General features: G+C 44.4%; 7 protein-coding genes across 7 annotated transcripts; 4 read left to right on the top strand and 3 right to left on the bottom strand.

Moving 5' to 3' along the window:
* Positions 1–825: 825 nt before the first annotated feature.
* On the top strand, positions 826–2466 carry TRUGW13939_07524 (uncharacterized protein; the record flags this gene model as incomplete). Its single annotated transcript, XM_035490663.1, has 10 exons — positions 826–1063; positions 1134–1243; positions 1304–1396; positions 1448–1521; positions 1589–1757; positions 1808–1905; positions 1961–2082; positions 2137–2215; positions 2272–2298; positions 2358–2466. 10 exons carry the CDS (start codon positions 826–828, stop codon positions 2464–2466), a joined length of 1119 nt encoding a protein of 372 aa, XP_035346556.1.
* A 187-nt stretch (positions 2467–2653) lies between these two features.
* On the bottom strand, positions 2654–4275 carry TRUGW13939_07523 (uncharacterized protein; the record flags this gene model as incomplete). Its single annotated transcript, XM_035490662.1, has 5 exons — positions 2654–2782; positions 2839–3249; positions 3302–3863; positions 3922–4038; positions 4094–4275. The coding sequence occupies 5 exons, from the start codon at positions 4273–4275 to the stop codon at positions 2654–2656; spliced, it is 1401 nt and encodes a 466-aa protein (XP_035346555.1).
* A 4439-nt stretch (positions 4276–8714) lies between these two features.
* On the top strand, positions 8715–10024 carry TRUGW13939_07522 (uncharacterized protein; the record flags this gene model as incomplete). The annotated part of the gene is made up of 3 exons (XM_035490661.1): positions 8715–9031; positions 9111–9634; positions 9693–10024. 3 exons carry the CDS (start codon positions 8715–8717, stop codon positions 10022–10024), a joined length of 1173 nt encoding a protein of 390 aa, XP_035346554.1.
* Positions 10025–10769: 745 nt separating this feature from the next.
* TRUGW13939_07521 (uncharacterized protein) lies at positions 10770–12722 on the top strand (the record flags this gene model as incomplete). The annotated part of the gene is made up of 1 exon (XM_035490660.1): positions 10770–12722. One exon carries the CDS (start codon positions 10770–10772, stop codon positions 12720–12722), a length of 1953 nt encoding a protein of 650 aa, XP_035346553.1.
* Positions 12723–13137: 415 nt separating this feature from the next.
* On the bottom strand, positions 13138–14766 carry TRUGW13939_07520 (uncharacterized protein; the record flags this gene model as incomplete). The annotated part of the gene is made up of 1 exon (XM_035490659.1): positions 13138–14766. The coding sequence occupies one exon, from the start codon at positions 14764–14766 to the stop codon at positions 13138–13140; it is 1629 nt and encodes a 542-aa protein (XP_035346552.1).
* A 2314-nt stretch (positions 14767–17080) lies between these two features.
* On the top strand, positions 17081–18832 carry TRUGW13939_07519 (uncharacterized protein; the record flags this gene model as incomplete). Its single annotated transcript, XM_035490658.1, has 5 exons — positions 17081–17283; positions 17347–17368; positions 17418–17491; positions 17544–17873; positions 17929–18832. 5 exons carry the CDS (start codon positions 17081–17083, stop codon positions 18830–18832), a joined length of 1533 nt encoding a protein of 510 aa, XP_035346551.1.
* A 653-nt stretch (positions 18833–19485) lies between these two features.
* Positions 19486–25105, bottom strand: TRUGW13939_07518 (uncharacterized protein; the record flags this gene model as incomplete). The annotated part of the gene is made up of 11 exons (XM_035490657.1): positions 19486–19629; positions 19684–19975; positions 20039–20148; positions 20757–21082; positions 21133–21975; positions 22030–22262; positions 22313–22373; positions 22424–22497; positions 23288–23974; positions 24043–24842; positions 24902–25105. 11 exons carry the CDS (start codon positions 25103–25105, stop codon positions 19486–19488), a joined length of 3774 nt encoding a protein of 1257 aa, XP_035346550.1.
* Between the last annotated feature and the right edge of the window lie 18 nt (positions 25106–25123).

The following is a 25123-nucleotide window of genomic DNA, read 5'->3' as shown; positions in this document are numbered from 1 at the left end:
AAAACCGGGAGGGATGGGTGCATGTGGAGCTGCGACCTGTACCTCCAATGTTGTTTAATATTTCTAAAATATCACTAATGAATATGATATCATCTAATTCACCTGTTAACCAATTGAGCAAAGAGAAATTGTTGCCTTTGTGTACAAAGCTTAACAAACAAATATCAATTGACCTAAGTTCCAGCAGGCATATACTCTGCTCTGTCTTAATTATTATGCTTTGAATTCAATGTCATTTTTAAAATAAAATACCATGGGACTGTTATAATTGTTTGTATTTATTACCAGATAAGAATTGTCAAACGGATACTGTTATCAGGGCCTGGTTGCTGGGAATTGTGTCTTATACACGTAATATCTCGCAATTTTGGCAAAACCTGACTTGGCCAAGTCTACGCCATTTTAATAGTGACTACTTGTTTGTAAATGGGCTTATACGGCCCTACCCCGCTTCTTGATTTGGGGATAACGGCATTAACTGATCCATGTATGCATCTAACAACAACCAATAAAGCATCGCCTTACTCCGACTACGAGTATTGCACCACAGCAAGCAAATAAAAGGTTTGGTAGATGTCGTGATGGCTTTCAATATGTGAACCCTTTATCAGATCTACAGCACGTTGTTAATAAAGTAACGAATTGGGTAATTAACACTGCCGCGATGGTGTGATTTCAACACCTCGTCTCGTCAACGGCTTCCATCGAGTGTATATGAAGGCCACACTAGGCTTAATTATCGACAATCTGCAAGCAGTATTGTTTATTCATCAAATAACTACGAAGCATATTGTTTAAATAACACAAAATCTGATACTCATTGTCATGTCGCCTTCAATCGCCGTGGAATCACCCCTTTCGTCTCCGTCCGTGGACAAAGTCACAACATCCATTAAGAATGCTCTACCTTCTGGCCTAATCAAGGAGCCATTAAAGTACTCAGGATCTCTCAACGAGTACCAAAGTCTTGATGTCACCCCTGTTATTGGCAGAGAGTTTCCTACCCTGGAACTAACAGATATTCTCGATGACGACCGCAAACTTCGTGACCTGGCTATCCTTGGTATGAATATATATAGAAACAGCTTTATTTGTCATGATACGACTTTTCTGACACGTTCACTTGACTGTAGTATCCCAACGCGGGGTATTGTTCTTTCGCAACCAGAATATCAACTCCGATCAACAAAAGGCTCTTGGCCAGAGACTGGGAGAGTTAACTGGAAAGCCAGAAACGTCCAAAGTGAGAAATATAATATATTAATTTACTTACATGAATACTGACCTTTTGACGTTTTAATAGCTGCATAGACATGCTGTTAACAATAGCAAGAGAAGCATTTCAGTGGATGAGCACGGCAAACTCGATGACGAGATTTCCGTCATTTCTTCCGAGGTATATCTCCTTTTCATGAAAATATAAGTATATATACTTATTCTTTAACAGGTTAATCGCAAATATTATGGCGACAGATTTCTGGATAACTCGAAGCACCTGGCCAGCACAGGCTGGCATGCAGAGTAAGTATTTTTCAGTCATATAATGGGAATTATTAAACAAGTACTTTATTTGGCTAACGTAGATTAGTATTACTTTTGAGAGAGTACCTTCAGATTATGCTATTTTGAAAATAACTCATACACCGGAAGATCAGACCGGCGGGGACACTCTCTGGGCGTCGGGATATGAAGTCTATGATCGACTATCGCCTGCCATTCAGAAGCTTGCAGATGGCCTAACAGCAGTCCACTATCAGGTAATTATAATATTCAAACATGATGTACTTCCATTACTAATACCAGAAAGCCCGTGTTCAACAATATCGCAAAGGAGCATGGCATTGAGCTTATTGACGGTGATCGTGGAGCCCCGGAGAATGTAGGCTTTGATTTCAAAGCTTCTCAGTAAGTGATTAGAGGAACCTCAAAGCTAAAATTGCTCTACTAACAGGCTAAAAAGCCCTCTCGTGCGGACGAACCCTGTCACTGGTTGGAAAAGTCTCTTCGGGGCTGCGGGCCAAGTTGACAATGGCTGGATTGAGGGTGTTACAAAACGAGAAAGCGAGATCTTGAAACAGTACTGTAAGGCTTGTCACTAGCCTGTAATTAACTAGCCACAGCTAACTCTGTAAACAGTTCGCCAGCTCATCTCTGAAAATCATGATTTGCAAGCGCGTTTCAAATGGGGGACTAATGATCTAGCTATTTGGGACAAGTAAGTCGTTCCTTGACATCTGGATGATAACATCTGACAAGGCTCTCCTTTCACAGTCGCTCCGTCTTTCACACGGCAACAAAGTAAGTTTCTATTACAGACAATTTTAAAATATGACAACGCTACTAATATGTGAATGTAGTGACTACGAAGGAAAACGCCAGGGCAACAGAGTTGTCTCTCTGGGAGAAATTCCATACTACGACCCGGCCTCCAAGTCTCGACGTGAGGCATTAGCTGCATTGGCTTAACAGGATAATCTATTTTTGAGGTTTATCTTTGATGAACTGGATTTTCTCATTGTTATGAACGATCGGTATTACATACTGATTAATCGACGTTAAATGTCAGTGAATATTCTTGATAAACCTCATATTATTCACTTGGTTTCGATAAATTCATTCCTAAGTGGTGTATTTTTCATGGCATAAACTAGTTCTAGAAATGCATTGACGTTCGTAATATGACGTGCAGCAACGCGTATACTACAACACCAACACCCAGCATACCTGAGATGACACCAAATCCCATGAGATATTTAGGTGCATCCGATGACGGAAACAGGTACTGTATCAATTGTCAGCTTCTTAATCTATTTGAAAACACTGCAGGGTAGCTCGTACCGAACCGTATATTTGCGACAAGTTTCCCAATGCATTGACCAAAGCAAGGCTGACACCTCGAACCTGAGGGTCCATATCGCCAAAAGCCGACGATGCATATGCCAATGCAGCACCATTGGTAGACCATAACCCAGCTGCCATGAGCACGAGCAGGACATAACGAGCAGTAAAATTGGACACGACGCAGACAATGATAGAGCACACGCACGAGAAAAGCAGCCAGGCCGAAATAATAGTGCCTCGCATATAGGGAACCTTATCACCAAAGTACGCTGTAATCAAAGTACATACAAAAGCGACGGCGTATATAGGAACGGTGAGAAAATTGACCTGGCTGCTGGATTTGTTGCCGAACAGACCCTCAACGAGAGTTGGGTAGAAATAAGATAGAGTACTAGAACCGACTATGACCTGCAGCAGTTGTCAGCAAACATTGGCTTAGTATAAAATGTGAATCGAATACCATATATCCTATAACAAACATCCATGTCTTCCAATTTTTGATTGCGTCAACGGTGGCTTTCATTCCAGAGAGCCGTTGAGATGGGTCTTCAGAAGCGGCAGTCACATTCTCTGTGGCAAGACGCCTAATGGCAACATGGCGTTCACGCTCGCTCAGCATGTGAGAGGTGGCCGGGAAATCGAGGAGGAACAACATCGACAAGAGAGCGAACCCAACCGTCACAGCACCTTCGACAATGAACAACCACCGCCATCCTCGAATACTATGAGAACCCTCTAGCCCGTCCACAATCCCAGCAGCGAGAAGACTCCCAAAGGCACCAGATAAGATAGCCGCGGAAATATACACCGCAAATCTTTTGGATTGCTCGGTTTTCTTATACCAAGAAGACAAAACTAATAATACGCCCGGGGCGAACCCAGCCTCGATACAGCCGATTAGGGTTCGCAGCACGACAAGGTGTTTATAATCATGGATGACACCCATAACACACGTCATTGTTCCCCATACCACCATGATAGAAGGCAGAAATATCGACGGACGCGAGCGACTAAGCAGAAGACTACAGGGTACTGTTAGAAATTTTGATTTTTTTCCAACCGGGGGAAGGGGACACGTACTTGCTAGGTATTTCAAAAACCACGTAACCGACAAAGAAAACGACAAGGGAAATGGAGTATTGATTTGAAGACAGGTTCAAATCATCCTGCATTCCTGAAATTTTTGCGTTCCCGATGCTATCAACATGAGTATTGTCCAGGTGTCTAATCGAATATTGTTGCATCAACATACTTTGTTCGATCCATGTATGAGAGCAGATACATGATCCATATTGTTGGCAATAGATGCAAGTCAATCTTCCTCAAAAGAGCTTTCTCCTCTTTGGGCGTGAACTCAGGCTCGGCCGCGTCGGCCTTGCTGTTCTCAATCTCCATCAGAATAGCATCGTCTTTGAGATTGTCCGCCAGCTCCATATTCAAGAGCGAACCTGTCATTGGTAATTGCTTTTTTCTTATTATTTTATTGTAGACGATAAGATGAAGCGCTGGCTATCTGGAGAAGGATGTTGTCTTCCCCAGATAAAGGCACCACCAGCTTGTTTTATATGCAGGCGGCCACTTGACGTCACCAAACGATGATTGGCTTGGCCCTGAGTAGAATTTAGACAGGCAACCAATACCATTAACATTGGTATCTGTCATATATTTCCCCCCCGCAAACCTCTTCCAACACGGTGGAAAGACCGGGGTCGTGGAGTCCTCCGCATTGTGCCTCGTTACGAGGATCTCGAGATCCGAGGCCGGATCGCATTTGGTAAAGACTTTATTTAGTGTTTAAGGAATGGATTAGTTACAATCTAATTGCATTTTAATCTGACCCTACCATAGCTACATACTATATTTGAATTGAAGTACTATAGTGTTACGACTCGCGACAACTTCTCGGATAGTGGCAGGGTGTACTCGGCACGAACTAAATTAGGCCGATCATAGCTCTCACATCCGACAGTGCCTCGCTACGAGGCTCATTTCGTTTCCGAGATATGTTGTGGAACGTTGATATAAAAGCCGTTGACTTTTATTGTATTGAACATATTTTAATAATATCTCTAATATAATTTCCATTGATACCTATGTAGTTGACATGCACTTTTTTTAAGCAATAGTGTTTTCCACGCATTTGCGTCTGACGACCGACAATAATAATACATGTAACTGTGTCATTTTTAAACGGAATCGGAAACTAGTTGAAATTGCTCACATCTCAAATTTGATAAGCAAATGAGCCGACATCATAGAAAAGAGCGAAATTTTCAATGTCGTTGCACACCTTCTTTACTGGCCCAGCTAGTAGTATCTTTCTATGTTCAATGTTGCTGGCGAAGATGCAACATGCATCAATTGATTGATTCTAATGTTGAATTAAACTTCAATGTTACATCCATATGCTGTATATATTTGATATATATCTACCAATTGATCTAGCCTATCATGTAATGCAACACCACCGGCAACGTTTTTAGGACATTTCAAATAAATGATGAATATTGAATGCCCCTGCCGTACTTTCTATGGTGATGTTAACATTGCGAAAATTTGAAAGCATTAGCAATATTAATCAACTGATAGATGAACTGACATTGCTATGGAAAAGCTGTTTGAAATCACGTCACTGTTTTGTTTATTTGAAGATCTGAAAATCCAACATCCGACTTCCGGAAGAAAAAAAAGTACAATAAATGTTGACTGTTATAATGGATGTTGAGAAATTGAATGTTTATACCTAGATAGATGTTTTGAGTATCTCAGTGTTCGGTTTATATAGCGTCGCGATCCAATCCGCATATACTAGGATGATCATACTTCAATGTTACTTTGAATGTCGGCTAGTGATAAACACATTGACCTTCAATGTTTACGTTCCCCCATAAGTATGATTATACTCAACATGTAAGTTTATGAATGAATATATGACAAATAAAATTAAATGTCTGCATAAGCACATTAAAATTTAAATTGGCGTATCGGCTAGACATGTTTAATAGATCAATTAATGTAATCATGCTCACCGATGCTTTCACCCACGCACACGTATATAATGCAATATAAATTTACCGTAGCAAAATAAACCAGGTTTCAATGCTGTCCATTCGAATCCAACAAATTAAATATGTATGCTTACCTTGGAAGTAGTTTCATATTTCCACCGACCTTACGTAAATTCCTATACTAGACCTATATCAATTTTTAGTCTTTGGAGAGCCTTGAAAACGACAATACATGTTAAGATCTTTACGCAGAGCCGGGTATACGTTGATGTCTTGTCATCGAAGTAGACTTTATAAAGGGGCGTGTAAAGCTAAACCTGGAGTCTCGGTGGAGAATAGTCGCGCGAGAAGAGGCACAGAGTTTCAGAAATCTTATTTGATGCTTTTTTTATACATGTTGGATAGGTGTATATGAATGGGTGAGTTAGTGTGTGAATTATTTTCGCCTGGCGCGGCGGATCGATTGATGCTTCGGAAATAGTTACCATTGTATGAGCACTTGTATCACATGAATGCCATAAATAATGAATAATCCTCGATGTCACCTTCCATTTTAACGAAACTGACATCTGACAAGTGTCAAGGGAGTGCTCTAAGTTATTAGGAATGCATCCTAAAGACGCTTGCTGTTAGTGCATCTGACAATGGGGAATAAGCATTTGGCGTCTAGCCTTTAATTATCTAATTATCTTAGGCATGACTTTGTGGCTGGCAAGCGACTCATATCATTGAACAACGGCATTCAGCCACGGCGCTAACAAACCAAGCGAGGCTGCAATACGACCTGCATGCAATCCTTCTAAATTAGGGCGATCGAGGATTGCACAATACTGCTTGATATCGATCTTTTAGGCAGGAGATCTGCATTAGCGAGATTCGAGCATCTGAATACTTGCATGTTCCCTGCACCTTCTTATATAGGAAAAAATGCAATGCTTCCACTACTACAAATTATAATTGAATCTCATGTGATCAACGCCACTTCATGTTCATGGTAAGACAAGATGTATTGGAGCATGCTTCTCCGAGTTTGCCTTGTCAATTTGCAGCTGTCTGGAATTTAGTACTTGGATATGGGCGGGAAGCGTCTGGGTTATCGGTTGGAAGCTAGTAATGGGTGTGATGTTGTGTTGTTATGTTGCCCTTGATATTTTTCTTTGAAATTGAGAGCTTTGTTTTTTGGAACCTCGGTCATCCTCGCTGAAAGCAGCAATATCTTCGGGGCCGCATTTGCCGCATCAAAATCACGATACTACGTTGACATTCTAAATCTCAGTATATCGTTAGAAGTCAAGCCAAATGTTACTGCAATCTCCAGACTTCGGCCAACACCGATGAGATTGGCGTCTGCAGGCTCCGGGCTGGATTTGGCAACTCGTCCTGTACCTGAACGAGACAGGCGTGGGCCAAGGATACTGCATAAGAGTTGTACCACCTCGTACCTTGGAATGCCGCCTAACCCAAGCCTCCAAAAACCAGTGGCGTACCCTAAGGTCTTTGGTTGGATCCGGATACTATAAGTTGTATAGAATATAATAGTGTATACTACCAAGACTCTCGTGCAGAGCGGAGCATCTGTCACCTGGCAGCCTATGGCGTCCCTCTGCAGGCATCTCATTCGGATTCAAAATATCGTCATCGCTTAACTGGCTTAGCTCCCCGGACGGTGTCAGACTGTGGCTGGCCTAGGGAGCAACGGATAAATGAGGTGTGTTCTGCTAGACTGCCAGGCCTTTTTAGCACGGCGATGCGCTCCATGGCAACGCGCGTCGCTGAACTACTTAATTCGAGGCAGAAAAAAAAAAAGAGGAATAATTGTTTCTTTCTGTGCGGAGAGAACTAGAGACCAACTTCGACGCCTGAGTAACACCAGGAAGAGAAAATTCCAAGAGTCGGCGAGTCGGTATAGCCGGAGGACAGGCTCCGCGGGCCAGCGAGCAGCTAGGACGTGGCCAGCACTAGTAGACGCCGATCACACCCTGCTATCAATCAGCGCATCAATCGCGCTGTCCATTGGCGCAATTAGCATCGAAGCCAGTTAGGAAGGTTTGAAGTTCAAATGAGGATGTATTGGGCATGGTGACAGTAACTGGTCAAGGCTTGTTTATGCCAATTACCCGCTAAGGACAGCTAGCAAGTAGGCTTGCGTTTTGATGGAACGCTACTAATCTGGTTTGTCTCGACTCTGAAGCAGGGACTCGTATTTATTTGGCCAGCGTACGGAGCCCTATCAGCGCCTTGGAGAACCTCAGGCGTGTCGATCATTGCTCTCGCTACTTGAGAACGTCTCCCCTAATTCGTTGCGGCTCGTTCGGTTGTCAGGTGCCTAATTTTAATACCGAGTGCAGAACCGGGGAGCTCCGCTATGCTTCTTTTACAGTGTCCCTAGCAACCTGCCAATGGAACACCGCAAGCTGGATTGTACTCCGTACAGGCTGCGCGGTAGGCGAGCATTGATTGTACCACCCCCTATCACCTGAAGGCTGAAGGATTTCCAGGACAATGGCGTGCGCACTTGGGTCAATAGCTGTTACAGCACTCTCGAGCCTTGATATGCCTGTCTGAAGAGGGAGAAGGTCACATTAGCAGCGCTGTGGCGTGTTGTCCAAAGTATGGGTGGATCTGCAAGGTGTGGGGATAGCGATATTTGGCGGTTCCACAGACGTGATAACATCGCGTAGTTACAACCGCAACGTCTTAGTTAGAGGAGCTGGCGTCAATCAGTCCTATATACGGGATTGAAAGGTCTGTGTGTCTTTGTCTCCTGCGAAGACATAAAAAGGAGCTGTCCTCCCAGTCTTTTATGCGATATCATCAACATTCTTCCTCTCCATCAATTCTCCGCTCAATATTCTCTGTTGCGAGATGGTTTCCAACAAACTCGTTGCGGCTTTAACCGCATACTCGGCCGTTGCTGCCGCTGTTCCCGTTGCGTCCCAGACAAAGGGCTTCTCCTTGGTCCAAGAGGCGATTCCCAAGTCTAGCTATCGTGCCCCAGCTGCCCACCTCGCAAAGGCATTGACCAAATTCGGTGCTCCAGTCCCTGCCCATGTTGCTGCTGCCGCTGCCTCGACCGGATCTGTCACCACCAACCCCAGTGATGGCGACGAGGAGTATGTCACCAAGGTCACTGTCGGTGACTCCACCTTGAACCTCGACTTCGACACCGGGTCCGCTGATCTGTGAGTATTGATCGCAACGCCTGCTCTGTGAACCATGTAGTCTGGAGAATACTAAATCGTGACAACTAACTCGTGACAGCTGGGCTTTCTCCGCTGACACCCCGTCGAGTGAGCGTTCCGGACATAACTATTACAAGCCTAGCGACTCTGCTACCAAGGTTAGCGGTGCCTCTTGGGACATCAGCTACGGTGATGGCAGCTCTGCCTCGGGTAGCGTCTACAAGGACACCGTGACCGTTGGCGGCGTCACTTTCGACGCACAGGCCGTGGAGGCTGCTTCTTCCGTCAGCTCGGAATTCACCCAAGACACCTCGATTGATGGTCTCTTGGGTCTCGCTTTCAGCAGCATCAACACTGTTTCCCCTACTCCCCAGAAGACGTTCTTTGACAACGTCAAGAGCTCGCTTGACAAGCCCCTTTTCGTCGCTATCCTTAAACACGACACTGCTGGTAGCTACGACTTTGGTTTCACCGATGACTCCAAATACAGCGGTGACATTGCCTACACCGATGTCGACAGCTCCCAGGGATTCTGGTCTTTCACCGCTGACTCCTACTCTATTGATGGTCAGGATGCCGGTTCCTCGATCGATGGTATTGCTGGTAGGTTCCCCTCGATTTTAATCATTTATATATCAAACTAACACGACCTACTTACTAGACACCGGTACTACTCTTGTTCTCCTTGACGACGATGTCGTTGAGGCTTACTATGAAACGATCGACAGCGCCCAGTACGATGACAGCCAGGGTGGCTACGTCTTCGACTGTGACGCCGATGTCCCTGACTTCGCCATCACTGTTGGTGACTACACTGCCACTATCCCTGGTGACTACATCAACTTCGCGTCCGCCGGATCCAGCACCTGTTACGGTGGTATCCAGTCCAACTCTGGCATTGGCTTCTCCATCTTTGGTGACGTCTTCCTTAAGAGCCAGTACGTTGTCTTCGATGCTAGCGGCCCTCAAATCGGTTTCGCTGCCCAGGCTTAAATTAGCGGGAGGTTTTTTTTTTTTAAAAAAAAAAAAAAAAAAAAACTCCGTTTAAAAGCTAAAACACTACATTGTGTGAAATACTACACAGAAAAGAAAATGCATGAACACAGCATGGGGCTTTGGGCAATATAGATCCCAACATGAAAAACACTGTTTTGTATAGTGTATTTAGATGAATATATGAGAATATGAATTGTCACATTCAAATTTCTGAGCAAAGTAACAATACATGTAAGCGTTGAATTTTGTTTGCAGCGTAGACAGGTATTAGTACTCATTTTCCACGAATTAGGAACGCTTTCTTAGGATTATCAATTAGGCAAGTGCATGAATTGATCCTGCATATCTATTTGAGAAGCTTACAAAGGTACCGCATTTCCCCCCCTTAATTTACGAATCTCCCATTTCATAGATAACAAATACCGGATTATTGTTGGATAATGGTAGTATACTATATTAGGAAGGTGATAAACCGCAAATCTCGACCAGTGGCCGATGCGGGGAAGTCTTCGATATGCTAACTAAATAGAGGAGGATCTACAACAGAGGCTATATGAGTAACGGTATCACCTTTTTGTGGTTACATGGAAACAATTTTGAAATGTGGTATAATAAATGGGCCTCGGCGAGAACACATCGATACCAAATCAATTGTGGCGGAGGTAATGGATTTGTTTATAATCTAGATGATCCTGGGTTTGTCACCGATAAGCGAGTCAAAAATTAAGAATGAAACAGCAAGATGAAACCAGTCACCAGTATCATCCGAGCGATACTCATTCTATTGGCGGTGTCTCCGCTTAATGCTCTGGCAACCAGCAACGAACATGTCGATAACGCGAATTTCAGCTACAACAACAGGAGTTTTCTACTGAATGGAGCTCCGTATCAAATAATCGGAGGGCAAATGGACCCTCAGCGTATTCCTCGCGCTTACTGGCGCCAGAGGTTGCAAATGGCGCGAGCAATGGGCCTAAACACCATCTTTTCATACATATTTTGGAATCGCCTAGAGCCACAACCAGGGAAATGGGACTTCAGCGACCAGAATGATGTTGCAGCATATTTTCGCTTGGCCCAGGAAGAAGGATTGCATGTGGTGTTGCGACCAGGGCCCTATGTCTGCGGCGAGCATGACTGGGGTGGGTTCCCAGCGTGGTTGAGCCAGGTACCTGGAATGGAAGTACGGTCAAACAACGCGCCCTTTCTAAACGCATCAAAGACTTATATCCAGCGACTGGCCAAGGAGGTGCAGGCTCTGCAGGTCAATAACGGAGGACCGATATTGATGGCTCAGTTGGAGAATGAATATGGGAGCTTTGGGTCGGATAAAACTTATCTGAAAGCGCTCGCCACTATTCTTAGTGACAACTTTGATGTGTTTCTTTACACAAACGACGGCGGTGGAGAATCATATCTTGCAGGTGGCCAGCTTCAAGGTGTACTTGCAGAAATCGATGGCGATCCCAAGACGGGATTTGCAGCTCGAGACAAGTACGTGACTGATTCCAGCAGTCTAGGCCCACTCTTAGATGGCGAATACTATGTCACCTGGCTTGACTCTTGGGCTAGCAACTATTCGCATGAGACCGACTCCGGAGATACAGCTGCGTCCCAGCAAGCCCTCAAAGATCTAGATTGGATTTTATCAAATAACAACTCCTTTAGTCTTTATATGTTTCACGGCGGCACGAACTGGGGATTTGACAATGGCGCAATATGGGGTAGTTCCTACCTCGAAGCTGTCACGACAAGCTATGACTACGGTGCGCCCCTTGATGAAAGTGGCCGACCTACAAATATCTATTACCAGATCCGCGACGTCATCGCAAAATACCTGCCGGACGGAACCATCCCAGATGTACCAATCGCACCAAATTTAACCCAGGTAGCGGAAATTAGTCTGAAACCGACAGTGAGCTTGTTTGATACCCTGGATTTTTTCCACAAGACATCCGCGGACTATCCCTTGAGCATGGAAGCTCTAGGTCAGTCATACGGATTCGTGTTATATGAACATATAGCAAAAACCTCTGTTCAAGGCAAAGTCACGTTAGGAGGGGGAATTCGAGATCGTGTCATTGTTTATGTTAATAGCATACGTATTGGGGTTATGGATAGTACATACGCAGCACCCTCGTCTGAGCAAGTCTCGCTCCAGAAAGATGACTGTTTGCAACTACTTGTCGAAAATCTTGGTCGGGTTGACTATGCACAACAATTGAAAGATCAGATAAAAGGCGTCGTTGGCAATGTGACCATGGGCAATGAAAGCACCGTATTGACTGGATGGAGCATTTATTCTATGGAACTAGACAACATACCCCCTTCCGCTACCACTCAACCAAGTTCTCAAAAGTCGATACATGTTGGAAGTGGAGGCCCCCCAGTGTTCTATCATGGCTCTTACGCAATTTCTCCAGATGTTTCACAATCCCCACTTAGTCGAGATACATTCCTATCACTACCAAATGGCGTCAAGGGTGTTGCTTGGGTGAACGGCCGGAATCTCGGAAGATACTGGACAATTGGGCCTCAACAAAGTTTGTATGTGCCTGGTTGTTTCTTGAACAACGGAACAGATCTGAATGAGATTATTGTGCTGGAATTAGAGCCCCGGGGAAATACTACTTTTTTTGCAAAAGGACTTTCAACTCGGCATTGGTTTAATAATTTTGATCCGGACGCGCCTTAGGAAGAATACGGGATAGGCAGAACCGCTGAAGTGCTAGATATAAACAGAGCATTTTGGACATCTGAAGAATTGATGAATCGAGTGTGTATTAAACTTGTGATAGTTCAATATTAACTTGAAGATTTACTAGTTCTTATGTCTTCTTATATAAGCCACTAGCCTTTAATATAACACACATGTGCAGAGTGGGCCTACAGATAGAATTTACTACGAATATTTATATCGCACCAAATGACATAAAAGAACCGGAGTATGAATGGCATCAATTGATAATTATATACAGCGCTAGCACATATACTACAGCTGATAGAACTAGTCAGGGGCCTGAAATATCAATAGATGACAGAAAAATTGCACATGTTTCAATTACTAGCGTGATACGAAACCAGCTTCAACTATTACATAGTCATAACAGTCACAGTACATCTACACCACTGGGCAGTCCGAATACTTGACTGTTGGCATCGTGTTGACATGTAGTCGTACCAACAGAACCGCCTTTCAGTTCTGTCAAGCATTGACCAGAAGCAGTATTTATCACGTTTCCATTGAGGTGATATGTCCAATTCCGTGATTTGTCGCCTGTTTGACAAGTGCCAAAAGATACGACTCCGTTCGACTTTTCCGTTAAACATTGAGTGGCTGCTGCGATATTCCTTATGCTACCGTCTTTTTGGACATGCCAAACTTGTCCATCATCACTGTTACATACAACGGCAGATACAGAGCCATTAGGAGCTACTTGTAAACAGTTTAGCGATGCTGTGTTGAAAATCATTCCTGTTGGAATAATGTCCCCGCAACCTGGGGATTGGCGGGCGATTCTCAAGATGGCTGTACCATGAGGAGGAATATCAGAAATAACAATGGAAGAAGACGAGTTGGTGTATTTCCCGGTCCATAAGTCTTTTATACCAAGAGCACATGTAGAGTTGTGTTTGGGTGTAATTCCTAGCCGAGGAATATCAATTGTGAAGTCGCTAGAGGAGTTTCCTCTGTTGAGAACCGTCAGAAGGCGATCACCATTGGAAAGAGTTTTTGTCAGAACGTCCCTGGTACCATCCTGGCTGACCAAGGTAGCCTGAAGACCCAGTTTATCTTGGTCAACATCAATGATATCGGAGTTGGTCAGGTAGTTTAAATCTTCGGTGGTTAATCTGGGCACATCTGCACTGATTATGAGCGGTGCTGAAAATGAGGCCCAGAGTGCAAATTGCGAGTGTTTCTCGTGGATTGTTAGGTCCGGCCAGTCTGGGATTATAAAATCCGGGTCGTTAAAGTAGCCCGGCTTCTGATAACGAGCTACCAAGACTTCCTGACCGTAGTTTAAAAGAATACTGTCCCAGGTGCTTCCATCACTTCCATAGGTGGCGATATCATACGAGTGCCGAGCTAGCTCACCATACACTGGAACCCAGTCCATGACCGTATACCAATCAGTGAGATTCTTCTCGCCACAGAAATAAGCCGGGGCAGATTCAGAGAATATTAGCGGGTCTGACATGTTAGAGAAGATCGTGTGCCATTTTCCATATATCGATTTATATGTCTCTTCGGATGTTAGCCCGGATTGTGTCGGGACGTTGCACCCATCAAGTTTCAAATAGTCGATTCCCCACGAAAAGAATGTTTCCGCATCGATATCCTCATAACCCAGGGAGCCAGGGAATCCACCACAGGTTGATGTGCCTGCATCTTCATAAATACCAAAATGAAAACCCCGGTCATGGAGATAGTCTCCTAGCCACGGAAGACCGTCAGGGAACTTGGTGGTGTTCCACTGAAGCGTTCCGTTAGCCGCTCTCTTGGTTGCCATCCAGCAATCATCCATATTGACCCTGTTATAACCTGCCACTAAAAGGCCGTTCTTTACCATTGCATCAGCAGTGGTGGTAAAGAGAGTCTGATTCAAGTCGCATTCAAAGCGTGCCCAGTTGTTGAAGCCCATAGGTGGGGTTGGCATGAGCGATGGAGATGCCATGGCCAATCCAGAAGTCATGGCCAGCGCCCCGAGCAGCCTTGAGGCTTGGATTTGTGATGACATGATTTAGAGAATCAGTAGTCGGTGAGAGACTTGGAATGAGTTTTTTTATTTTTTTATTTGGAAGTAAGCTGCATGGAACTCATTCTTCTGACGCTCTCTTAAGGCAACGGCCGCGGTTCGATCGATTGACTTCCTCACTAACTGTAACCGTTGCGTACATTTAGAATTGTTGTCTCATTAATTGTTGTTACGTAGTTAGAAAGCCCCTTCTGTTTTCTACGACGTTACAGAATAATTGTAGAACCTTTATGAGCTAGGTGTATGTAGATCTTTGCCGTTTGGTTCTGATAAGACCGAACCATCCGCGTTCTGATTTGCTCCCGGTTCTCCGTACTCTAATTTTTGGCCAATTTAAAACACCCAATTTGTTGTTCAAAGGCGGGGATTCAGCCCACAACTGATAGACGAATACGAGTTGACTTCTCTCGCGAGTTTTCTTACGCGCATATCAAAATATATGTCTATGCATAGATAGCCGAGGTTACATTGATATCCATCAGTTCAATGTTCTTGGTGGACTAAGATACCATTGAAATACACGTAGATGACGGGCTCTACATATGTAAGTTACGGATTTATATAATTGTAGGTTGAAAGTCAACTTGTTAGTAGATTTTGATGCTACATACATGTAGCATTAAAAAAAAAATTAGAACCACGGAAGACGACATGCTTGACTTGAGAGGGCTAACGTTTACTCGTCCTAACATATTAATTGATCAGTATAATACTCGTTATGGAAAATAATGCCATGACTAACGCATGTCTCCAAGCACAGGCATATATTGTTGTTTTTGAGAATACATTTATACCGAATAAACAACAATCTAAAAGTACATGTGCTCTAGAAGTGGTGCTGCTGGGCTTCAAATCGAGAACATTCACCACGTTGATAAGTATATGGCATCGATAATTGGACGCTGAAACTTCTCTACATGTGATATTGAGGCTACTCTTTAAGAGCGCTTTACTATGCCCTGTACTAATTTACGTGGAATGAAAGGATACAAAGGCTGACTACGAATAGGACAAATTCGGTCAGTAATTAAATTGTCTATATGTAGCTCTTATGTTGCCGAGATAACATTAAAGGCTAGGGTTCTTAATAGTACCTACTCTTAGATGTCACCCAGTCTTTAAATCAATTCTGCTGCATGGCTTAAAGAAAAATCACGTCGTAATCTGTTGTTTTGGATTCAGTCCACCTACAAAACAATAATATGTGGAGGTACCCTGACACAACCTCAGGCACTGCAATTGGACTTGGGTTTTGAATTTTTACCCGAGCAGAGGACGGATAGATTGAATTTTGACCGTCATAAATATTTTCAAAGAAACAAGAAGTGAAGGAAGGGAAAAAATTAATGTTGAGAAAGTGGAGTAAAAGGAGTTTCACAGGCAAGGGGTGCTTATTTTAAATACGTTGTGCTTATTTCCAAAATTCTGACCTATTAAGAAGCCATTGATCTAAGTTGTCGAGGGCATAGAAGCACGTCAACTAGGAGTCTACCATACAATAAATTGTCCAATTACTTGCACATTTGCTATATATGAAGTACTAGATCAACAGATACATTTCTATCCATGTGTCATAAATTGCATGATGTCAAAGGGGCACAAATGCAACATACCGATCCACAGGCCTGCATACTCCTTCTGTGGGCCCTGTGCATTCCTAACATCAACATTTGAATGGCCCATGCGTTTTATAATGCATATATAGTTGACGTCTTCGAATATGATAGGTGAACAACACAAGGAGATTGTCTCCAGTCCAATACTAGAAACTTTAATTAAAAACAATGTGAAAATTTATTCAGGGCTGTGGCCTTCTTGGTGTCATGAGTACGTAGTACTATTGTCAAGGCGAATGAAAACTACCAGTGTAAAAGTACGATGGATGTTGTTGGAAATGTCAAATACATGTGCTTTTCCACGAACATTCATGTCTTAATGATATTTTAACAGGGGCATGAGGTTTAACGGATGGCTTGATATTAGTTTTAAAAAACCCTCAGCCACCCTACCGAGTAACCCTTCGTTCTAAGAGTAGATCAACTACTCAAAATACCTAGATCAACAGCACCTATCCCATTTCCTTCAATAGCATAATTGCCATTACCTCATATTGTGTGGGAATTATGGAGGAGCAAAAAAAAAAAAAAAAAAACGAACAAAACTCACCTTTACAGTTTCATAAAGGATCTTTTCCCTTTTCTTTTTCCTTTTCTTGTCTTATTTGTCTTGTTCTTTTTCCTTTGGGTTTAGGGACTAACTGAACGTTGTTTGTGGATTTTCGACTGCCGTTGTCAGTATGGACCTAGACACCCTGCATACCGCGCCACAGCTCCAAGCAGAAGATAATCTTCAGTTTTATCTTGATAAACAAGCACTGGAACTCACCCCAGATGGGAAGTTTATTCGTTGGTCCACGAAGAACCACCGTCACCCTCGCCATTGGTCTACATCGAAGAAAGTATACAATAGCTTGTTGATCGTCTGGCTGGATTTCTTCACGTATTTGTCCCCTGGATGGCAAAACTATATTTTCTTGTCATATTGCTGACCTTTTTTATACAGAACTGCAATAAGCACGGCTGGAGTGAGTAGCATATCCCTAATAGTCTCTGAGACTGACAAGAGGTCCTTAGAGTGCAGTGGCCAATGGCGCCCAGAAAGAATACGGTGTTGCAAAAGCATTATCCGTATTTCTTTTTGTTTCGGTGTACGGTTAAAGTTTGTATAATCCTATGTTGTGCCAAGCTGACTAGCGGTAGATACCTTCTAGGGCAGAGCGTAGGGGGCGTCGTCTTCCCTCCCTATTCTGAAGTCTTTGGCCGGAAGTGGCTTTACATTGGCTGCTCCGGACTATATACTATATTTTGTGCCCTAGTAGCAGCAGTACCGTCACTTGCAGCAGTTGTCGTTAGCCGTTTTGTTTGTGGCCTTCTATCAGCAATTCCTACCGTTGTCGTCTTGGGTAGCATGGAGGACATGTTCAACGCCAAAGATCGAGTTTGGACAATCTATTTTTGGTCGACGGCTGGTAGTATGGGTTTGGTTATGGGCCCTATAATGAGTTCATACATCACTGTTGCCCTAGGATGGTGAGCTTTACCTTCGATTTCTGAGCACATGGCTTGTTGTCTGATACATACTCAGGCGATGGACATTCTACACCGGAGCAATAGTTCTTGGTGTCACGACAGGCTTAATGTTTACCCTTAGCGAATCTCGGCCGTCGGTGCTTCTCGCTCAAGAAGTTTCTCGGCTGGGCAGACTCACCGGCATCGAGAACCTTCGCTCGTTGAATCCAGACCATACCCCGGACCTGCGCAACTTTGCTCACGTGGCCCTCTTTAGACCACTCTATCTTTTCTTTACTGAACCAATCGTATCCGTAACCTCGGTTATTAGTGCTGTGTCCTCCGCACTTGTTTACCTTTTCACAGAAGCCCTATCTCCAATATATGAATCGTTTGGCTTCTCCACCCAGTCAGCTTCATTGCCATTTATTGCCATTGGAATCGGACTATTAGCCAGTGGTTTCACTCGAATACTTGAAACTCGGATCATTACAAAACATCAGCGCCAGGGTCACCCGATTACACCCGAACATAAGCTCCTCGGATTATGCATCGGCGCCCCTGTCCTTGCTGTTGGGCTATGGTTGTTTGCGTGGACAATTCCACCGCACAACCAGACCATACACTGGATTGTTCCGACTATCGCATTGGCTGTAATCGGTTATGCAGTGAATGAACTAGATACCTCACTTTCTGGATATTTAGCTGATAGCTACCTGACTTACGCGTCAAGCGGATATGCCGCACTGTCACTACTCCGCTCTCTCATGTCCGCGGTATTCCCACTGTTCGCTGTCCAAATGTTCAAAGGATTGGAGGCGAATATGGCGGTTTCAGTGTTGGCGGCCGTGGCAACGGTGTTCTGTGTTGTGCCGCCTCTATTCACAAGACACGGAAGTCGAATTCGGGCAAGAAGCAAATTCGCTAGGTATAGCTTGCAGGTATATCGAGATAACGCGGTTGATGCAGACGGTCTCTAGCGATGCACACAGGGTGAACAACGTTTTAATAGTGTGCGACACACTCACCAGGCGATTGAAACTTGAGACCACGTGAAACAATTGAAGGAGAAATAGCTTGACCTGGATCTAACTTCAACAGTGATTATCTGTAAGTTATAAACAAAAATTTTAATTTCTGTTCTATACTAGTTCTTTTACAAGATTGGTGTAGTATAATTGGCTGGTGATTCGCAATGGTAGCTAGTGATATCCAAACACTAGTGATCTTAAGAGTCAATATTTATTTTCAATAACAATTACGATACAGGTACAGTTGTCAGTATATCTGCCCGTAGAACTATGCTCTACAACCTTTTGTGCAATCTGCGGTGGAGTCCATCCACCATCTAACTTTTCCCACACAAATGTAAGGAGTTCATCGTCTTCAAACTGATCTGTGACTCCATCTGTAACTAGAAGCAAAATAGACCGGCCATGCTTAGATAGTTGCGTAGTTGTGATATGCGGTAGGACTGAGACAAAATCTCCCCCTACTTTCCGCGAAGGTCCCTTGGCGATGTCTGTCGCTGGTCCAGATTCTGCCTCATTGCCGCTTACCTGTTTCTTGTATTGCTGATCTCCAAGGGCGCGTGACACATTAAGAAATCCTGTATTTAAAAGTTACCATCCACTCAAACCTGGCTGGCTGGCTGGTCGAATCCAAACGTCTTACCAACTCGTGGCTGCCCGGTAACAGTACTGACTGTGCCGCCTGCGTGCTCGATACGAATTCTTTCGGCCAAATCCTCCGGCTTGTGAGCCTTGGATAGTCGCCGCTATTGATCTATATCAGTTGGGAGAAATTTTCAAGAAATGAGCGATTCGCGTACAATGGAGCACCCCCTGGAAACCATGGATGGTTCCCCCAGCAGTACGTGAGAATCGCCGAGATTTGCAACCACAATAGAGCCTGTGGTTAGGTTGACTAGACATAGTGCCACTGTCGATCCAGTTTCAATACCATCACTTCTTCCCAGTTTCGATAGATCAAATAACTGCTTATCGGCCTCGGCCAGGGCCGATTTTATTGCTGTCTTGTAATCCCCATCTCGGAAGTCCGGCTGATCCTTCAAAATCGTGTGAAGTCTTTGTGATGCGAAATTGGCGGTGTCCACACCTGCACTAATATAGGTTGGTGGTTCAGTAGGTAGAGTGGTAGATCATGCGATAGGAATTTGTACATACTGCCCATCGTAAACGGCAAAAAATCCTATGTCCTCGGAACTGTTATTTGAGAATTGTGCCGGCAAGACAATAGTATAACGATCCTCCTGGTATTCTCGTCCTCCTTGTGCCTGATATATGTTATTTAAAAATAGTCTTTGGAGGAAAACCCAAGGAAAAATCAAATAGGAACACTGACTGACGAGCCATCAGCGGAAAGGACGAAGTTATCAGTTGGTGGATTCATCCACGGGGAGTATCTTTTCAACAATCTACCACAATACTCTAGCATCATCTGTGAGAAGACACAAGGGACGTATATTGACACGAGAATAACGAATTAACGACTAGTTTTATCCTGATTCAGCAATATGATGACTGGAGGTGACGTCATGGGTTACTCGTAATGTCAAATCCCTCCGGTGTTCTCGGCCGTAGAAAACTTTCATATAGCCAAAATATGCTGTTCCCTATGTTATCAAATGAACTTTGAGTTCAATATATGGAGAAATGAGAGTTAGAAAGGTGATATTCCGTGACAAAGCCGGTCAAGTTGCAATGAGGCAAGAATGACGTGTTAATACACCTTGTATACTATTTAACATTATATCTTCATTATCAGGGGTAAGATGTAGTTATTCTACTAAATAAAGCATGCAGTAAAAGCCCGTCTGCCCGGGTTCTTAAAATTTTCAAGTGATCATACTCTCTGACTAGACTAATTGTTTTTAGAAACAACTTCCCGGCATGTCTCAGCACCCATTTTCCGCACATCAACAGGACCATGGAAATGCCTGTAGCCGGTCGTGACCCATGTCAGAATACTGAGCAGAGAAACAACCCCGATGGCTGCACTTGTATAGTTCATTGATAGCTTCTCAACTGGAGCTACCGATGGAAAATTGAAGGTAATCACGGCAAACACCAGGAAAACAAAGCCAATCGCATTCAGCGTAAGTGATAGCGTCACAGAGAGAGAGCTAGGACCCGAGAAAGTCGTTGCAGCTCGGTCGCCCCAGATATAGCCAAGTAAGCGTGCGAGGAGAACAAACGCGTACGAAACATCTATGAGGATTAGTTGGGTGAAGTTCAATTGCCCCTAAAAGAGAACTTACAGAACCCCGTGGTCGAAATCGAAATTATAGTGTTGAAGCCTGTGACAGTGCCGAAATAAATCGAATTAAAAGCCATCTGTATGACCGCCGTTGTGATAATGGCGTATATGGGAACATGCTTTTTGCGATTGACTTGAGAAAGAATCCCAGAGAATGGTAAACCGTGGTCGCGAGCGAATGCAAAGATCATTCGAGAACCCTCTGCCATAAGACTCACTGCGCAAAAAATGACGATCACATCAAACAAGCTAGCCAAGAAACAAGTCGCCCCTTTACTCCCTGTTGAGTCATAAAAGATCTGAATTACAGGAACACCTGTCGGGGTCTCTGCAGTGGAGCTGATATCTCCGATACAGAAGCAAAGGGTCACTAAAAATATCAAGCCCGTTGTAGCTCCGATGAGGACGGTCATTATGATAGCCCTTGGGGCATCACGAGATGCATGGGTCATTTCTTCGGACATGTGGCTTGGTGTTTCGTAGCAACACATAGCGAAAAAGCTTTGAAGAATGCCGATTACTGTTGCCATGGCCGGCCCAAAACCAGTCTCATTATGAAAATCTTTGAAAACAAATGCCGCGTTCTGCTTATGGTCGTTGGTTGCCAGCAGCACAATAGTAACTGTGATAAAAGAACCTATATTCCATAGTAGAATTACTCGTGATAGTCGGCTTAGCAGGTGAGGCGCCCAAATATTTGCGGCCAGAGCTACAACAGCCACTGCATACGAGACAAGTACCGTGTGCCAGCGCTCAATGGTGTATTCCGGAAATACAATGTTGGCCTGTCCGAGAACAAAGTTCGATAGGATGTTATTGTTGACAGCGCCCATGGCTAGGACTCCTAAAGCACCATTAGGGTGGAAGGCCACTTGAATAATTAGACACGAGAACTTACCTGTCAACATAAACCAGCCGGTCATGTATGACATTTGTCGAGAGATTGCGGATGGCGCCATTAAGGCCACCCATGAGTATTGGCCTCCAGCAACAGGCCACCGTGCACACATTTCTGCCATTGACAGAGCCACGATCATGGTAGCCATACAGACTCCAATCCATCCATAAATCATCACAGGCGGTCCACCGGCGTTTACTCCGACAATGAACACAGCGCTCAATGCCGTCCAGCTATCAACCATGTGAGTAGGGTGCCTGTTTGTCCACTGGGATGATCTTACCAAGTAACGACATTAAAACTAAATCCAACCATATCGAAAAAGCCAAATGATCGCTTGAGTTCTAAGCACTTCAGTACTTTCCTATCGACAACTCGATGACACTAGGCATACCCTGTTGATACCCAAGATTCTCTATCTTGAGATTTTCGTCTGTCCCCGGTGCGAACACATCGCTTGTGAAAGAACTATCTTCCGCCATTGTGGTTTGAACACGTTCCTAGTCGAATACATGCTTTTTGATATACGAGTGCGCTGCTTGCGCCTCTTTAAATAGGAGTGCAAAGTCCAAAAAATCGAAGTGCCCCATTTAAAAGTGACAATCATCCATCTGCACAAATCAGGATAGAGTTTCCGATATGTCACGTATCTGCAGAATAATCCAGATGCCCAGAGACGCCCATCAGGCTATCAGCCAATAGTCTGCGTTATCGCCCCAATCACAACAACTAGGCCACCATACTAATGCGACAACATACGGGTTTTTGAAGGGAAAATGCCTCATTGGTGGGTCGCTGTCGATCCTATATGATCCACATTTGTCGCCAGGGCTGTTTGATTTTGACAGGAAAAAAAAAAAAAAAGGAAAAAGAAGCCAACCAGAAAGTCAATCAGGACCGTTGCAATAATGGGTTACAAATATTTGTCATTGTGTAATCCTCCATGATATACATCATCAGTGTGGTTGGGAAAAGCTCTACGAGCTGACATTGTTGTCAATCAATAATATACTGCTAATTTATCACAACTGTTTAACACTGTTTCAAACGTCCAAATGTTATATTTACTTAACTACATGTATATATCCACGTATGTCTAGTTGCATGTGCATTAAAGAACAGAAAGCGCTCAGCGAAAATTATATTTTGTTGCACATGTGGTGATGAAAATCAATTGATGTTATGTCCGTAGGCTCATTAACTAACTGAAAACAAATTCGACTATACATCCGTGGACAGTCATACATTTTCCACATACTCCACCTTGTCACCCTTCTCTACCCCATGAAGCTCGCTCACGGTCATTCCAGTTTCGCGGAACTCTTGATAGTGCTTCCAGGCCTTCGACGCCCAAACACTAACATCGTCTCCAAATAGAAGGTCCATTTCTTCGAGCGATACTCCCTTGGTCTCCGGAACGAATAGATACGCAAATACTAAGGCGACAATGGTGCAAGCACCAAAGAAATAGAAGATTCCAAATTTGATGGAGGCCACCATATGTGGTAAGGAGTAAACGATCATAAACTGTGCCAGCCACTGCATGCAAGTGGCAAACATCATGCCCAGCGTGCGAACACGTGTTGGTAGCACTTCCGACGCAAAGATCCAGGGTATGCCGTTCCAGGAGAATCCGTAGAAGATAGCATATATATAGATCATAGCAACGGCGGCGTTGGCACCAGAGTCCTTGGGAGGCACTTTATCAAAAGATTCACTAAGTTCCGAGTAGACGCCCAGATAGAACATGGCAATGGCAGCTCCAACTGCTCCCACGAGAAGGGCGGGCCGGCGGCCAAATTTGTCGACGATGAATACCATGAAGACCATGGTCGTGGCCATTTTGACGAGGCCGTAGACACCAGTAGCGAGCAGGCCGACTGAGGTGCCAGTGAATCCGATAGATTTGAAGATTGTTGGAGAATAGTAGTTGATTGCGTTGATGCTATAATCATTCCGTCAGTGGAAAAAAGGAATTCTCATAGGAGTGTTTTACAAAGACTGATAACTTACCCAGTCAAGTTCTGCAACAGCATCATCGAAACAGAAACAATAATCCGATTACGCACGCCTGGAGCAGCGCACTCGCGCATCACCTGCCATGAGGATCGGCTGCTGTTGACCAGTTGAAGTTCGTGCTCGACACCGGCTTGGATCTCAGACAGTTCTTGCTGCACATACGGGTGATCCGCAGGGAGGTTGCGCACCCAAGAAAGCGCCTTGAGTCCCTTTTCAGTGCGGTTCTTACTCACCATCCATCGCGGGCTTTCGATCATGAAGGACATCGTGATGAGCAGGAGGCCGGCCGGGATCAGCTGGATGCCAACTGGAATCCGCCACTGCATCGCCGTTGAGCCAGAAATATTCTTTTCCACGCCATAGTTCACCCAGAAGCCAAATACCAGGGCAATTTGAAGCATAATCTCGAACATGCCAACCATCCGGCCGCGGATCAGCGCGGGGGAACACTCGGATATGTAGATCGGAATGATCATTGAAGTTGCGCCAATGCCCAGCCCAGTCAATGCTCGGCCACCATAGAGGAGACCGAGGTGACCGATAAGCTGGAGGATGACACCGATGGAGAAGATAATTCCGGACAAGAGAATGGTCGGCTTTCGGCCAAATCGCTCGGCCAGGAAGAAGCCAAAGATGGCGCCGAAAAAGGCGCCGGCTTGGAAAGTTGACACAATATTTGATGAGAGGTTAGTGTACTCACTGCTCTCTGGATCGAGGCCGAAGGAAGTTTGGAACGATGGCAGACTCAGGGTACCCCCGATGAAAGCAGAGTCATAGCCGTACATGGCAGAGGCCTGTTTCTATGCTTAGCATTGTGCCGTACCTCCCTTTCTCCGGTGTGGCGAGGTCTTACCCATGTTGCAGAAAATGCAACTAGATAGATACGATATCCAAAGATCTGTCGTGGAATGTTGTCGCCAACGGCGCCCGACAATGCAAAGGGATTCCGCATGGTGGCTGATGCTGTAGACTGTGTGGTCTCCAAAGAGGCATCCACCACGTTTCTGCGGGGAAGAGGGCCTTGAAGTAGTGGTTCGATCCGGGGTAAAGCGAGCATGCAAAGAAGGAGAACTCG

The sequence above is a fragment of the Talaromyces rugulosus genome, chromosome IV (genome assembly GCF_013368755.1).
Source record: "Talaromyces rugulosus chromosome IV, complete sequence".
Taxonomy (NCBI): domain Eukaryota; kingdom Fungi; phylum Ascomycota; class Eurotiomycetes; order Eurotiales; family Trichocomaceae; genus Talaromyces; species Talaromyces rugulosus.
This window is presented reverse-complemented; position numbering and strand designations above follow the sequence as displayed.